The 17,308-nt window shown below is 41.4% G+C and overlaps 1 protein-coding gene and 1 long non-coding RNA gene across 9 annotated transcripts in view; one reads left to right on the forward strand and one right to left on the reverse strand.

Annotated features, from left to right (window-relative positions):
* The window catches only part of PAPOLG (poly(A) polymerase gamma), a 33,906-nt gene extending 28,680 nt beyond the window's left edge, over positions 1 to 5,226 (forward strand). For all 7 annotated transcript variants that reach the window (XM_037138276.2, XM_037138280.2, XM_037138277.2 and 4 more), the window contains one exon: positions 1,153 to 5,226. In XM_037138276.2, coding sequence (XP_036994171.2) covers positions 1,153 to 1,251 — 99 coding nt within the window. In that variant the 3' untranslated portion in view covers positions 1,252 to 5,226. The remainder of the gene's footprint in view (positions 1 to 1,152) is intronic.
* Positions 1 to 17,308, reverse strand: part of LOC128627676 (uncharacterized) — an 83,437-nt gene that overhangs the window by 3,064 nt on the left and 63,065 nt on the right. The window lies entirely within an intron of this gene.

Here is a 17,308-nt window from a genome sequence, read left to right on the forward strand (position 1 = left end):
TGGATATTAAAGGATGAAAGCATGAAATGGCATTTCTGGGTTTTATTTAAAATATTTCATGTATAAAGGGCAAGGGTATAAACTACACATATGTGGCAGAATGTAAATGTCTGAGTCTTGGTTGTGATGTCTAAGTCTTTATTATACTATTTTCCATTTTTATATGTTTGAAATTTATGTTATTTTTAAAAGATTTTATATATTTATTTTTAGAGGAGAAGAGAGGGAGAGAAACATCAATGTGTGGTTGCCTCTCACACACACCCCCACTGGGTACTTGGCCTATGACCCCAGCATGTGCTCTGACTGGGAATCAAACCAAGCAGCCCTTTGATTCACAAGGCCAGCACTCAGTCCACTGAGCCACCCCAGCCAGGGCTGACATTTTTTTATGTTATTTTGAATGGATATGGATAACATATAGATGTTTGTTTAGCCAAGATAACATACAAGAAGAATTAACTCTTGCATTCATCTCTTGACAAGAAGTTAACCCACTCTTTCCATCACCACAATTGTCTGTGTTTTAGGTATCTTTGTTTCTCAGTTTTTTAGACTCTGCCTTCACGATACAGTAATCTTTAGTATTCTCAAAAGCTCTCATATAGATGCCCCTGAATTTCACCATCACTGATATTACCTTACCTGACCACAAAGTCAATTTTCCTGAAAACTTAAGTATCTCACAGTGTTCTTTATGAACGTATGACAGAAAACTAATTGAGGGATGTAGTCACACATCAGAGTTTCCTCTGTAACACACTCATTTTATACCTCACACTCCAGTAGTTACCTGTTTAGTGACCAAGTTCTTCCTATTTATGTTCACCGTTGCCTGACTTTGAGGAGGACTGTGGTCTGTGTGTATTTCTCAGTCCAGAAGTAGTGATTGATTTAACAAAGTCCTCTTTCCTATACATCACACTCCACACACTTCCACCCTTTTCCTATCCCTCTGCTTTTCACCTCTGATTGTAAAGTCCCCAAATCAAAAAATACCTATGAACACTGGGAGAAAATATTCACACAACTTGAGTATTAGGAGCTTAAGGAATTTGGAAAAACAAAAAACTCAGTTTTATGATTTACTGACTATTTGGGCCTTATATTTATATTTGCTTTTCCTTCTTTGTTTCTATTTCTTTCTAATAGAGACTGCCCAGTAAAGAACTACCAGATTCATCATCTCCAGTTCCAGCAAATAACATTCGTGTCATCAAAAATTCCATTCGACTGACCCTTAATCGGTAAAAGCAGTGCCTCCTTACTTAGGTGAATATGCAATCATTAGTGACAAGATGCAGCCACTGTTTTAAAAATAGAAGTGGCTGTCATACATAAAATAAGGTGAAAGTTACAGTCATCGGCCTAGCAACCTTGAAGTGGTTTTTTGAACTCTCACACTTTGACCTGCAGATGCTGTAGCATCCTCTCATTGATTGCTACATACACTTCTCTGAGGATCACCTGCTGTCAAATTGTCATCTACAATATTATGGCTTTGTGTTGGAGGTTTCACTGCCTTAACTTTTGATGCTTGTTTCTCGATTATGGGAACCAGTTCTTGGCTCTTTGGACATTGATAAAACAAGTCCTGAACTCCCCCTTTTTTTTTTTTTTTTTTTGGTCTTATGTTGTAATCATTGTATAGAATTGAAAAGGTTGAAAACAAAAAAAAATTGTCTTGTAATTTTCCAAATGTTACACATTACTTTAGCATTGAAGCCACTTTGTGAAACCTGAGATAAATGAATGTGAGGTATCTTTCCTGCTTTCCTCATTTGTGTAGATGTACTTATTGTCTGTTCTGTTGATTTAAATTATTTTTTTCCAGATTGGCACATGGAATATTTAAATCTTTTTTGTGCCTTTCTGTCCAAATGTTCCATAGTTACCAGGGAGGATTAGTCTAGTGATTACATCAGAGTTGGGCACCACAAATTCTCTTTATCTTTTGCCTCCCATGGAGGCCTTCAAAATACATCTTGATTAAGAATCAAAATAGAATCAGGATACTACAAGTCAGTATATGAGTGGTGAAATTGTTACATATCCAATCTCATGCCATTCTTGTTAGCTGACAGGTATTTTTTACCAAGAAGCAACTCATTCCAGCCTCAACAATAAGATACCTTTAAGTATGGCAAATTTGTATTTTTGAGGTGTAAAATTAAATTGGCATGGTAATTCCTGACCATTACTTTACCACAACTTCAGACATTTTCTTCACGGACCAGGCATGCAGAAATAAGCAGTGGAATTTATTGAAACCTAAAGGCATTTTTGAATGACATTGTTACCAACCAGTAATTGGCTCAGGACCTTTGTAATTTTTATTTAACTACATGAGTTGTCTTTTTTTACACTGCTTTTTTCAATGCATTTCGTAATATTTTTTAAGTTTCATGAATGCATGCTCAGTTTATTAAGATCATAACCATGTAATTCTTGTAATATGTTGATTCGGTGTTTTGTAAATGAAGTCTTATGTATTTTCAGAGTATTTTTGTATGTACTGTAAGATACCATCTTTTCAAAGAGAAAACTTTAAAACCTTTATGTCTCTCTTTAGTCTAATTTTTTTAAATATGGATTATGCTTGAATTATTCTTAAAATGAAAATAAGTAGATTACACAGTCAGGAATGCTGTGTATATTATCTTCTTCAGCTTTCACTCAGCATTTAGTAGATCCAGTAGGAAAAACACAAAAGGGTACATTTGAATAGTGCAGGGAAAGTACTTGGTTGTGTATTTTATAGGACTTCTGGGATACCTCTTAGCCAGGGAAGTAATAGCAGTCCATTTTCTCTTGTGAGCCCTTTACCACTGATTGAAATACTTGAATTCTGATTGTGAGAGAACAGTATCCTTCTCCTCCTACCCCTGTTCCCATGATCCATAGGTCTCAGATGAAAATTAGAGTATTTAACTTATACAGAGAAAAACAACTTAGAAGTACAGAAGAGCAAGGAAAAGGTATTTGGTGGTTCCATTATTCACTTTTTATATAGCAAAAGTCAAGAATGAAATCCCACAGCCAAGTTGTAGCTTCCTTGGCAAAGCTGTTCTCTTAGCTGAACCTTTTTCTTTATTTAAATATTTTGAGATTTGTTCCACAAATACTCCATTTGAGCAAAAGTGAATCATTCTGAAAGGACAAAATAACTGTCAACTGACTTCAAACTTTGAAAATTCTTCAGTAAGGGATTTGATTAATTTTTATGCAATGTGTTTGAATTTCTGTATTTAATGTCTACCCAATACTCCCTCTATTATCAGTCTTCAGAGTCTCTTTAAGAATCCCCTATATATCCATGCTTACCAGTATTATATAAACAGATTCTTTGGAGTGAATAGTGGAGCTTTTCTTAAATAAGAAAGCATTAGGCCTAACCTTTGTACCAGAGTATAGTCATTTCTCTTGTTTTTTAAGGGTCCATTCAACATGGGGTTAAGACATAGTCAGTGGTTCAAGTTGGACCTCCCAAAGATAGCATTCTTCAGCTTGTTTGGTGACTGAGGAGTTGATGAGGCGTTTTTAAGATTTGGTCAGAAATGAAGTTTTTTAAATTCTAAACAGCAGGTTAAATGTTCAATAGATTTTGCTACTATTGTAGGAGACCTCCACTGTACTAGTTTCAAGTAAGTAAAGGGAGAGTATGATGGGGGGTTGGTGTTAGGTTATGAGGGACTAAGTAGATGTGTTTGATTTCAGGTGTGAAACTCTACCTAGAAATACATTTCTAAAGTCAAATAATCTGTTCTTCATTATGTAGACACCTTTTCATTTTCACGAGGGTATTAAATTTTAATCTGCTTATTTTTCAGTGACTGGCTCTGAAAAATAGTTTTATGTCAAAGGAAAACAAGTATCTGCTAGTTTACCCTTAGGGACAATTTGAGAGAGAGTTTATGGCTTAAAACCTTATAAAATCAGGGCAGAAGAATGAATTTTAAAAGACTATGTTGGTTCTTAACAATAAGAATAACTTTGTCTTAAGGCAGCAATTCTAGTAGCATTAAAATCCTTACTATGGAAGTAGTTAGGTGAAGATGGGCAATATTGAAATGGGCTAGTCTTGCTTTCCACTGTATCACAGCTTTGAACTCAGAATTCCTAACTTCTGTGTCATGGACCCTAGGGAATCCTTTGCAAGTGAATAGTTTTCGTTTATGCATTTTTCTAGATGGGGGGAGAAATTCATCACTTTCTCAAAGTGGTTCATGGACCCTAAAAAGGGGGGCATGGGCTGATGGTTAGGGACCACAGCTGTACAGAACTGAATAATCCCAGACTCTTGGGAATTTTTCCCCCGCAACATTTTTCTGTGGTATAGTTCTGAAAATGTCCTGTTGCTCTTAACTAATCAAGTGGGCTGATGGAGGACGCTGGAACACCAAATTTCTCTCCCAAGTTTCTTTATATATTTCAGGTGAAATGTCTTCAGTATTTAGAAGAATGCTTCCTATTGGATTTATAAATGTCCTCATATTAATTTAGATTCATCTACAAGGTCAGACTTTAGTTCAGCAAATTTCAACCTAAGATTGATCAGAGTAGAATAGTTTAGAATGACCATTAGAAATAATAAAAAGTACAGTTAATCATTAAAAATCCTAAATGTTCGATTTCCATATCATTAAAGTTCTCTTGTTCCTCCATGTTTGTGGTTTAGACTAGAGCATACTGAACAGACCAGTAAATAGAACTTTGCTTTAAAAAATATTTTTTATAAATAAAAGTGCACGCGCACTTAAATAACTACCTATTAAATCTTCCAAAGCTTGGAATTTAGGTCATAATGACAGTGATAAATAGCGCAAATGATGGAAGAAAACCAAGTTTCAATACTGGAAACTACGTATTTCCTTAGGATTTTTTCAGAAGGATTGCACAAGATCAGATCCTTCCCAAATTCCCTATTTTTTCGGAAATAATTTTTGATATAATTTTATATTTAAATTAGTATAATTTTTAAGCTATTGCTACATTTTGACAAAGACCCATGTAATTACCTTATAAAGTACTTAGGATGTCTTTGAGGTAAATGGTGCTACATCACTCACTCCACAGTGTCATGTAAAATGAATGCAGCTGCTTTACCTTTCTAGGTGGCTGTTTGTTTACTTCATATCAATTTTCCCTGCCTTTTATTTGGATTGTCTTATTTCTTAGTTGTACACATGAGCCTCATTATTTGTCTGGAATAAGTAAACAAATAAACTTGCTTTGATAACTAGGTGTTGATGATTGATATTATTTGGAAGTAACTTAAGTGTACCAGACATCTTATTTTTCAAACTGACAACTAGTTTGGTCTTTACCACTCAGTCTCTTTTGGACAGATTAATTTGAAAGTAAAACTCATACTCAGTTTGTCACGAGAGTTGCATATTAAACATTTATTAGTGAGCAGTTACACAATAACATCTGCCTCATGTATTAAGGGCAAAATTCTGTCAGGCTTGTGCTGAATATCGGGTGACCAGTGTCCTCTACTAATGGCTGGGCAGAGGTACATTTAGCAATCATACTTTTGGTACTGTCTACAGAAGTACACCTTACCAGCTTGCTCTTCATTCTTGTAATGAAGACTGACTTGTTTTTAGTCACTCCACATGTCTTGAACACTACTACCGAATTCACAAATGAGAACCTGTGTCTTCCTCATTTAAGATTAGTTGTAAGCCACTCATAGCACCAATAAAAACACATTTAAACTCATTAGCAAGGCCTCCTGTACTAATTGAACAATGGATAGCAGAAGGGCCCCTAGTCCTCACTTGTGAAGCATGGTCTTCCTGATTGGATTACCAGCTCACTATCTGTGGAGGGTGACTTTCTGATTAGGGCAACTTACCGCTCCAAGGATATAATACAGTTGTCCCACTATGCTGAAATGTTTTAAAGTGAGTGAACATAGTAATGGGTTCTTTGTGGATCTAGAATTTATTTTAAAGTACATATTCTAAAACTATCTTTCAAACCATATGATCCAGCCAAACTTTACCTATTAGTCCTTAAAAAGACATACTTCTAAATCCTTCCTTAACAATCTGATTATTGACATTTGGGTCCTAATGGCTGCATAAAGCCTTCCCTGATAACTTGGCCATAGTGAATCATCATACATTCCCTAACATATTACTTGTACCTTTCAACATTTTAATTATTCTTAACTTGTGTAATGTTCAGTTTACCTACTTGTTTGCCCCCATGAGGTTGTAGGTTTGAGAGTAGTAACCTTTATTCTAGAATCTATGTAGTGGATGCCAGAAAATGCAGAAGAAGAAAATACATGGTCCTATTTCATTGGTGGTTTTAATCTTGTTTTTTAAATAATTTGAATAGGATTATCTAGCAGAGAGGCCTAATGAAGAACCTAAGGTGCAGAGGCAAACAAAACTTAGTGAAAATCATTTAAGACAGGTTTTTCAAACTTTTTCAACTCTAAAGCTCAGTAAGAAATATATTTACATCGCAAGTCAGTACATGTATACACATAAATGAATGTATGTGTATGTATTTTATATTTGTAATATGTGTAGCACAGGTTGATACTTTATTTCTCTTTAAGTGCTAGTTGTGATTTAACCACGGTGATTGCACAACCTGTCCTGAGTCATGAACCTACAGTTGAAATACATTGCATTTGAACTTGCCCTAAGGTTCACCTCAAACCTGGGTCACCTTTCTTTATTCAGTCTGTCCTAGAATGTGAACTGGTACAGGAAATAGTACCAGAAAGTACAATGAAGCATGTGAAAGAAATTGATGAAGTATATAGAGATACTCCTTTCTCCCAAGGAAAAAATGTTACCCGGGAAACTTGACATCTATGCATCAATTGATAATTTTTTTTAATATAAAAGCCAAAATTCAGAAAGCAAGAATTGGTACATTTGGATGGTATTTACTTTGGTATTGGGCAGTTGACATTGGCTGACTGAGAGATGTCATCAATCCCTGGCGGGTGGACTGGAGGTAAACTGAAGAATGACAGACATATCTTACTAACCAAGAGTCACTCACATGAGATGCACAGATTACTAGAAAAGATCTCATAAAATATCTCAGCCTGGTCTGAGAATTCGAGGACACAAGAAAATGAGGTCTAAGAGTAAAAGTATTACTATCTCCTGAGAAATTCTAGACCATAATTATAAAAGTGTTTAACATTTACTAAGAATTTACATATGCCTTTTAGAACATTATGGTACTTAATCCCTAAAATGGTCCTAATGAGGTAGCAGTTACTACTTTACAAATGAGAAAATTGAGGCTTAGAGATTATTCGACCAGCTCAAAATTGCACAGCTATTAATTGGCAAACTGGGGTAGTATGATTCAAAGCCTACTATTCAGCCATATCTCCCATTTATGAAAGAAATCAGGTGTGTGGATCAAAACCCTGCCACCCTGTATTTTTCCATTGAATCTGGAGCTAGACTTGGAAACCTGCTCAGCAGCATCAGTGGTCATTTGTGCCAGGCTGCAGGGGGCACTGTGGCTTCCTGCAGAGAGCCCCAGGCCAAGTCAGGAAAGCCCAGTTCTAGCCAAGCACTGCCACCAACATCTGGGTGACTGACACTCAGCCCCCACTGGGCCTTGTTTTCTCCCGTCTGAAACGCCCTTCACATCTCAGAGAAGCTGTGACATGAAAATAATTCGAAAAGATTAGATTCTACAAACAAGATGGGCAGTTAATCTCCCAGGATAACAGCTATGTAACATTCCTTTGCCATCAGTCTAAATTGGAGTAGCAAGAAAAGAGATTCAAGAGAAATGTTGCCAAGAAGAAAAAAATAAAAATGAAGGTTTAGCTGATAAACTTGATCATAGTGAAAGGAAATTAACATTTTTGTCGGAATTTGAGAATAACCAAATAAATGTTTTAAAACAACACATTAATTTTAGGGAAATCAAAAGGCTAAATAAAAAGGAACTATAACTCCAGTGTGTCACATGGCTCAGCTGTCAACACTGATACAGTTGTAATAATGTAAGTAGAGAATACTGAACTAGCCCCAAATTGTAACTGTACTGGGAAGGTGGGAGTGGAGAGAGTGAGACAGGGTAAAAGTGGAATCCTCATCTTCAGGGGCGGTAAGTAGAAATTACCTAAAACTGTAAAGTCTAGAATAGTGTAAGCATGATATTTAGAAATAATAGGAGGAAAGTTAATAGGAAACTAGGAGTACCTAATAGGAGGAAAGTCTTAAAACGAAAATAATCGCCTCTAGGGAGCAGAAATTGGGAATGGGGGAGGAAAGGAGGAGATGACTTCTTTTTTAAAAGAAGACTTGTAAAGACATTTTGACTTCCAACCGAACGTATGCAGGAACCAGTATACAGTGAGAGAACATGGTAGACTGTGGAGCAGATAGCCCTCTGGTGCATCTCATTCCACTTGTAGGCTCAGATTCCAGCTCATACTGACAGACTGTGAGAAACTGGGAAGTCCTTAATTTCTCCGTGCCTCAGTTTTTCTCTGCAAAAAAAGTAGTGCTTATAGCCCTGGCTGGTGTAGCTCAGTGGATTGAGCGCAGGCCTGCAAACCACAAGATCGATTCCCAGTCAGGGCACATGCCTGGGTTGCAGGCCAGTTCCCAGCAGGGGACTCACAAGAGGCAACCATACATTGATATTTCTTTCCTTCTCTCCTTCCCTTCCTCTCTAAAAATAAATAAATAAAATCTTTTAAAAAAAAGTAGTGCTTATAATAACAGAACCTCCCTCAAAGAGTTGCTAACTGGATTAAAGGAATCCAGAAGCTCCTGACAGTGGAGTTCAATAAGTAACTTTGAGGCATAATGGAGTTTCTACAAAAGCACATCATGCACTATGCATGGCGCTTGACCCATGATGGGTGCCCCCTTCTAAAACACACAGGAAAAATCAAGGAAGAATGCCGGTGTCTGCCTCCCCAGCAAGACTGAAGTAATAGATTTCTGCCTTCAATGTAATGATGTGGAGATAGAGTTTCTTGCCTTGCCATCAAGCCCTCTCCAAACAGTTGTTTTAGTTGGAGAAAGTGTATGAGACTTGTTTAATTCTTACAGGATTTCACTGGCTTGTTGTTCAGTCTACTTAAAGCTGCCCTGGTCAAGAAGCTCAGTTGGTTGGAGTATTGTCCTGTAACACCAAAAGGTTGTGGGTTCGAATCCTAGTCAGGGCACATGATGGTTTACAGGTTTGATCCCCAATCGGGGCACGTACAAAACCAATCAGTTTCTTTCTCTCTCTTTCTCCTCTCCCCCTTCTCTCTCTCTCTCTCTCATAAACATATTCTCAGGTGAGGATTTTTTTTTAAGGTTAAACAGGTTAGGCTGGCATGAGAAGCCTACCAAGGCTGCCCCTGCCAGCCTGTGACTCCGGGAGCATCTGGCAGAGCAGGTGCACCAGCAACGTGCAATAGAGACATCTCTGATTTCAGATCAGACTACATCTGTAAAACTCCACACATGGAGAAATGGCCACAGGAATGACCTAAAGCCACACCCATTCCCAGATGTACCTGTACCTCACTACTCCCACCTTTCCTGCGAGTGAGACAAGACTGTCTAACCCAGATCCCAAGTCACTTCCTGTCAGGGTTTCACAGCAATTCAAAGAACTTCTAAGTACAGGTTCTTTCCAAATAGATTGGTTTCTTGAAACTCACAAGACGCCAAACACCAGAAAAGAGGGGATTTCTGAAAGCCACCCACTAGGATGGCAACTGGTACTTGATAGTTTCAAATATTAAGAAAAGAAAAATAAATCAGCGTTGATTAGGCAGTATCTAATCTCCCCGAGCACAGGAAATGGCGACTGAGCCTGATTTGCACAGGAGGCCCTGAGGTTGCACAAAGCAGCCACTCCTCCTGCAAGGCCCACTCACTGCCTCGCCCAGACGCCTGTTTTGCCTGCCTCCAGCTGAGCACACCAGAGGGAAAGCACCATTAAATTCCCTGTGAGCTCTGAGCCAGTTAGCTACACCAAGGTCACCAGGTGAAGGGGATGGGGAAGGAGGGAAGGAGGGAAGGAGGGAAGGACGGAAGAAAGGATGAGATCTGTTTGACAAGGCTAAGCTAATAGGGCTAGTGTGAAACAGTAGCCATGAAGCTATCTATTTCATAAATGGTTGTCAAGCCCATAACAGTCACCAGGCATTGAGGTAGGCACCCAGGACACAAACACAAATCAAACTTGTCTCTGAACTGATGGACCCCTCAGACTAGAGGGAAGTATGCTGACGGCTTGGCTATGTCTACATTGGTCAGGGATGGAGTTAGGGAAGAACCACCTCAGGGCCAAACGTTGTAGGGCAATAAGGAGTTTTCCAGGCAAACAGTTGGGCTAGGTGGGAGGGTGGAAAGCAATGCAGAGGAAAATGCATGTGCAAAGAATGAAGGGTCTGGAAATTACGTGTTGTGAGGGCATGTGCGAGGAATATGGATGCATTTGGGAAAAACGTATAGGAAGAGACTGGAAATGTAGGCAGAGTCATACTACCTGTAGATGGGAGAGGAAGAGACAGGAAGAGAGTGAGGCTCCTGCTATGGTCCATCTAAGAAATGGGGAGCGAGGAAACCAAGGCAGTAGAGAGGGGACATGTGCTGAGAGTTTTCTGAGGTGGAACGGGTGGAATCTGCTGACAGACTAACTGGGCTAGGGAAAGAGTAGGGGCTAGTTCCCCTAGGGCTGCTAAACATTGTATTGTCATTAATTCTGAAAATACAGGGGACGGTTGGAGTGAAAGGACAGGGATTCAGACTTGGCAGTGTTCTATTTGGTCTGCCTTAAATTTCTCTGTGTAGACAGACATGTGCTGCAGACAGTGGGAACTACACGAGAGCCTCTCTTGTGCTGAAATACCCCTCTCTTCAGCACAAGAGAGGCTTTGGCTAGGTTGTCTTTTTAGATCTATGTTAGGGGGAACTAGCCTCATGAGAGAGGTTCTACTAGAGAAAGAGGGAGGGAGCAGATTATCTGATTGGTCGGCCTGAGGAAGGAACTGAGCATGCACAGCCCAGGGGACAGGAAATTACCCCTCTTGATCCGTCCTTCCAGGTGCAGAGTGGCTCTCAGGACTGCAGTGGGTTGATCTGTAGAGTGAATCCTTGGAGCAGATCCAACCTTGTTCTCCAATCAGCTTTGTCAGTAATAAAGCAAGGGATTTGACCTCCAACTGTGCCCTCCAAACTCAGAAGGGAGAAAGTGTTAATTATTGAAACCACTGTCAAAATCCAAAAAAATATTAACTAATGTATATTTTGTTTGTTGTAATTTTCCCTCTTCTGCATTCCAAGCAGGTGGTCAGGCCTGTAGTAGTGCCTTTCCTAAGATGAGTTTGCAAAGTGAAAACAGCAGTCACCAGTTTTCTGTGAATGGTGTTCATTGGGCAGGAGCTTTGAGAGCTGCAAGTGGAGAGGAAAGAGATTCAGCCCTGGGAATGAGAAAAGGGAAAAGATCAGCAGGTCTCCAAGGACTGCGATTTGGACATGCTTTGTGTCAAGTTGCTGGGGAGGTGAAATGTCCTCAAAGAGGGCAATTGATCAAGATAGTTAGGAAGGCTGGGCCCCAGACACAGGAGCACTGACTTTGCCAAAAAGTGCTTTGCTCCAAGCAGCAAGGCCATTGGACCTGAAGGGATCATGTGGTCAGAACCAGGGAACATCTCAGCAATTATGAGCCAGAACCAAAGACCAATGGCTTTGCCTATGTGATCCTCCTAGAAGGAGCCGACATCCGCACATTCCTGGGTGGAATAGGGGACATTCAACAATTCCTGAGATTAATTTCCTGCCACTCTGCAGAATGGGGCCTCTTTGTTAGATTAAAGTTGATATAAACAACAAAATCAAGAAATGTGTTAGGAATACTGACTATAGAAATTCGGAGGGAGTGAAGCAGAGGAGTGTGAGCAGATCCCAGACAATCTCAGACTCAGAGGTACATGAAGAAAGAAAGGGCTGAAGAAGTGAAGTCAGCAAGGCAAGAGACACTATGGAGGAGAGTTAACAGCGTTAAATACGGCAGAGGTCAACTAAGAAGAATTAAAAGGTAGCCATATGAGCTGACATTTAGAATGACCTTAGCAGAGCAGTGGAGGTGGAAGTGAATGCAAGGAATAAAGGTCACATTCTCAAGAAGAGTAGCAGGGGAAGGAGGGAAAGATCAGAGGTCATAGATCAAAGTAGAGGGAAGGTTTATTTTATTTTGTTTTATTTTATTTTTTTAGGGAAGGTTTATTTTTAACTTAGGCGATTTCTGAACATGCCTGAAGGTTGAGGGAAAGAAGCTAATGGAACAAGAATAGATACTTCACAGCACTAGGTCCAGGGGACAGGAAAATTTTACATGTTGAGGAACTAGCCCAGGCTGGGTAGAAATATGGGAAGGAGGGGAGAAGTGGAAAACAACTGTGAGGAAGCCCCCACGATCTCGGCCTCCTGGTGTTCACACCCTTGTGCAGTGCCCTCCTCTTCAATAGGGGCTGGGCTTAATGACAGACTTCTAACAGCATGCTCTGGAAGTGGTGGTATGCCACTTCTGATATTTGGTTATAAAAAGACTGGCTTCCATCTTGGGCACTCCCGTCTTTGCTCTCCCTTGGCTCACTCCCCTAGGGGGAAATCAGCTGCTATGTTGTAAGGCAGCCCTCTATAAAAGCCACATGAATGATCTTAGAAGAATATCGTTCAGCCTCAGTCAAGCCTTAAGACCATTGCTGTCCTAGCCAATAGCTTGACTGCAATTTCATGAGAGACCTTGAAGGAAAGGCATCCAACTAAACCACAGCCAGAGTCCACAAACTGTAAGATAATAAATGTTTATTAATTTAAGCCACTAAAACTTGAATGCAGTAATAGATGAATAATAAGTAAATAAGTTTACATGCATGGAAAACAAACATTTGAGGAAGCATGTGCCCGTAAGCCTTTCGTTTCTGTGTTGAAAACAAGTCGAAAAGAGGAACAAAGGTTTGACATGGCCAAAGTGAAAGATGGGAAATTTAGCTGGCTAAGGGATGCATGAAACAATGGACCAGCCCTGGCCAATGTGGCTCACTTGGTTGGAGTGTCAACCACTAGATGAAAAGGTCACAGGTTCAATTCCTGGTCAGGGCACATGCTTGGGTTTCGGCTTCATTCTCTGTTGGGGCACGTACAACAGGTCCCTGGTCGGTGTGTGTAAGGGAGGTAGCCAATAGATGTTTCTCTCCCCCTGTCTCTCCCTCCCTTCACCTCTCTCTGAGGTCAATTATCATACCCTCAGGTGAGGATAAAAAAATGGAAGAGTACTCAAGCGCGCAGCTGTAACTGGTGACAACGAAGTCAAAGCTACTGAGATACACATTTCAAGAACTGTTGTCCACCACCCAGACATCCTGAAATAGAAGAGAAAGAGGTTGTTGAAATGACCAGGATTGGGAGATTATAAAATGAAGTAGAAAGCCAAAGAGTCGAATCAGTTGAAGATGGTAGTTAAGAGACAGGCTACAGGAAGAGAAGAAGAAGGGATTAAAAAGTCATGTTTGTACGGGCAGAAAATGACACTCAATGAAACTGATGAGCTGATGTGATGGATTTAAGAGAGAAGAACCAAAAGGCCCCAGGCCCGTGTTCAGAGGAGAGCAGTTCTGGGTAACCAGACAACTCAGGGTATACCTAAGGGTGCAGTTTTCTAAAATGGAGTGCCCTCTGTCAGCTCCTGAAGTCTGACTCAAGCCGGTCTGAGCACCCTCTGTCCCATCTCCATGAATACCATGCTTCCGCCCCAAAGGACTCCAATGGTTCTGTACTTGTCACGTCTTGCTAGGTTGCCCTCCCTCCCACCCCCATCTTTCTCCAACACATTCCTTTCTCCAAGCTCCGGCAGATATTCTACTTCCTAAGTGAGGTCCTCACAAATGTCTCCATTCTGAATTAATATCTCCCCACCCCCCGCCCAGGAGTGTACCTGCTGTATGTTATCATTAGGTTTTCTCCATTGGAAGGTACATCCTCAGAGAATAGAAAGTATGAGCCAGGATCTTTAGGTTCCTGGTGTTCCCAGCAGAACGGCTGATTTGCGGTTAGTGCTTTATAAGGAACTGGATAAAGTAGGTTCATAAGAAGACTGAAGATGCTGAGCTGACAGTATGTCTCCTGAGGAACTTGTAGACGAAAGAAGCAGTGGGAAGGAGCTATGATGAGCACTTCATCCATTATGTATGTGCCAACACTCACCACTGTACAAGGTGGATCTTGCATTGTTTAGAAAACTAAGGTTCCCCCACTTGGCCATGATTTTTGTCTTGATTCCTCCCTATGTTCTCAAGAATAAATTCTATGAACATGCGGATCACTCCCAGATTTCATCTCCAGCCCAGACTCTTCCCGTGCTGAACTCTAGACAACTCTCACCTGCCTATGCAGCATCTCTAATAGACATTTCAAACTTCACACAGTCAAAACCAAATTCCTGAATCCTCCCCAGATGTGTTGCTCCAGAGTTGTCTTTATTTATCCTAGTACATGGCGAGTCTACATATAGGTCTAAAAACCTCTGACTGCCCTATTTCATACATCCGACCCAACCATCCTATTGTCACCTCCTGGCGGCTCCACCATCAGAGGGTGTCTAAATTCAACCACCTGTTCTCCTGCTTTCAGCACCTGCTGGGAGCCACCAGCACCTGTTACCTGAATACCATCTTCCTGCTTCCACACCTGTCCCTGACCCTTCCAGCCCATTCTCAAAGCAGCAGAGGGTATTTTCAAATGTTAACTCCATCATTTCACTCTACAGCTTGAAACCTCCTAGTAGTGCCCCTCTCAGAGCAAAAGCACAAATTTTGATGATGAACTACCAGGTCCTGCATGACTCAGTCTCCTGTTGGTCACTGCTCTGATTTTTAAAAGAACTTTTTCAGATGAAATTCACATACTGTATGGTTTACCTAAAATGTGCAATGGTGTGGCTTTTAGCATATCCACAGCGCTGCCATCATCTCAGTAAATTCGAGAACACTTCCATCATCTCAGAACGCCTGCATGCACCGCCGTCACTCCCCAATCTTCTCCCATCCCAGCACTAGGCACCCTGCTCTCCATAGACTTTCCCATCACCATCGGTGTGCCTGGTGTGGATATTTCCTACAAACCTCTCCAACTTTATCTCCTACTCTTCGAAACCCCTCCTCCATCTTCCTCCCCGACTCCCAGCCCCCAACCCACACCTTGGCCTCCTGGTGCCCCCAACACTCCCAGCACACTCCCTTCTCAGGGCCTTTGCACTGCAGTACCCTCCACCTGAAACCCACTCTCCCCAGATCTCCGCACAGCCACGCCATCTCCTTTTCACATCTCTGGTCAAGTGCCGCCTTCCCAAGAAGCATCCCCTGACCTCCACACAAAGCCACACTCCCACCATCCCCTTACTCCCATATCCTACTTAATTTTTCCATGTCATTAATCATTTTCTATAAATATATCACAATAGCATATATATTATAATTATATGTGATATTATATAATATCATTGCCAGTGTCCCTCTGCTCCCCCTGGAATACAGACACCAGAGCTGGGGTGTTACCACTTATGTGCCCTTAGTGCATTGAACAGCACCTGAAGTACACTCTGTGAATATTGTTAAACAGATGGCAGAAATGGGATTTGAATATGAGTCTCTAAGACTCCAGAACCTATACCCTTAATCATTATGTTCTGCAGATCTCAGAGAACAGGGAGGATTTGAACAGGTGGAAAAGGCGGAAAGCTCAATGCCCATGCTCACTGTGGCGGATGCCAAGGTACATTGCCCAGCTCTCCCTCAGGATGGGGTGCTCATTACCCACTGGGAGTTTTAGTGGCCAGTGGCTGGCAGCTGCATCAACAGGACTTGCCCCGCCCTGAAGAGAGCCACCTTACCCAGAGCCATGGCCCCTTCCGGAGCAGCCTGTAGCCAGTGGTCCGTCGGGGGTTTAAAGCCTGCCCAGGTTCCAATTTTAAAGGGCCATCCTAGTTCCAGAGCTCCTTGTGGCACCAGCTGCCTTTGTTGTGACAGCATTGAAGTTCAGCTTTTCACTCTGCCCATCCTGCTTCCTTCTCCACCCTTTTCAGGTGTTGATTTTGAGAGCACTCCCCAAACGGCTTGTGTACACAAATGTCTATTGCAGAGCCTGCTGCCTGGGGAGCTCAACCTGGTGTTCAGAATAAATTATCCAATGTTTTTTTGGAAAGCTCGAAGGCTCTTTGGGTACTGGACACAGAATAAGCTGGGCCTCTGAAAGCCACACCCACAACACAGTGAACCAACCCAACATGTGTTGGAATGAGTCTGGCTCACCACATCCCTTTGAACAGAATGGAAAGGACAAAAATGTGGTGGTATACATGGCCCATGATCACATCCACGGCTCTGGAGCATCCCTCATGCAAAAGCAGCTCCATTTCTTGGCCAAGCAGACTTGGGCTTGGGCTCCCAGTCTGTGCTGTGACCTCACACTGCTGAGTAAAATGTACTGTGACTCAGAAGTAATTGTCTCAATTAAAATTTCCTCTTAGCTATGTGTCCCACCTCCACCCCAACACAGTGGTTATCAACACCTCCCCCTTCTGGAGCATGGCTGCTGAGTGGCGGAAAGAGGAAAGGGGAAAGCAAGTCAATCAAAAAATGACAACCCCAAGGGGGCAGCAATATCCCTACCTGCAGTCCAGAGAGGAACAGGAAAAAATTATTCAGGGTATGCTTGCCTGTTGACCTTTTAGTCGAATAGGAAAACAGAAGGCAGGTATCAGTTATTAGTAATAGTAAAGGCCAATGCTCACAGGAGACTGTGTGCCAAGCTCTGCTCTGAGCACTTTTACTTATATTGACAAGTGAATGAGATAGGTACCATTATTATCACCCCCTGTTTTGCAGATGAGGAGACCAAGGCACAGAAAGCTTCAGAAAAAGTATAAAACTTATGAAGACCACACAGGTTATAAGTGGTTTTAGCTGCTGTATTACACTGTTGGTGTGTAGGTTTCAAAGCTGAAGTCAGGGTCTGGAGTTTACTGGGATACACTGACCACATATCAACTTCTTAAGAGCAAGCAGAGGTGAACTGCCCACTAGAAACAGGGCTTACAGAGAACGTAGGTTAAGAAGAATTGCAGGGCCTTCTCTGAAAGCCCTTCTTCTTCCTGTCTGGTGTCCAAGGGACACATGAATCTCCCCCTGGCTTGATTCATGGTATCTGCTTCCGCTTTGATGCATTCATTCTTTCCAGATTTTTACTTTCCATTTGCTCACAAGGGAAGGCCTGCTGGGGCGGAAACATCACGCATG

This window comes from Artibeus jamaicensis, unplaced genomic scaffold (genome assembly GCF_021234435.1).
Source record: "Artibeus jamaicensis isolate MK-2021 breed Jamaican fruit bat unplaced genomic scaffold, CSHL_Jam_final contig_465, whole genome shotgun sequence".
Taxonomy (NCBI): Eukaryota; Metazoa; Chordata; class Mammalia; order Chiroptera; family Phyllostomidae; genus Artibeus; species Artibeus jamaicensis.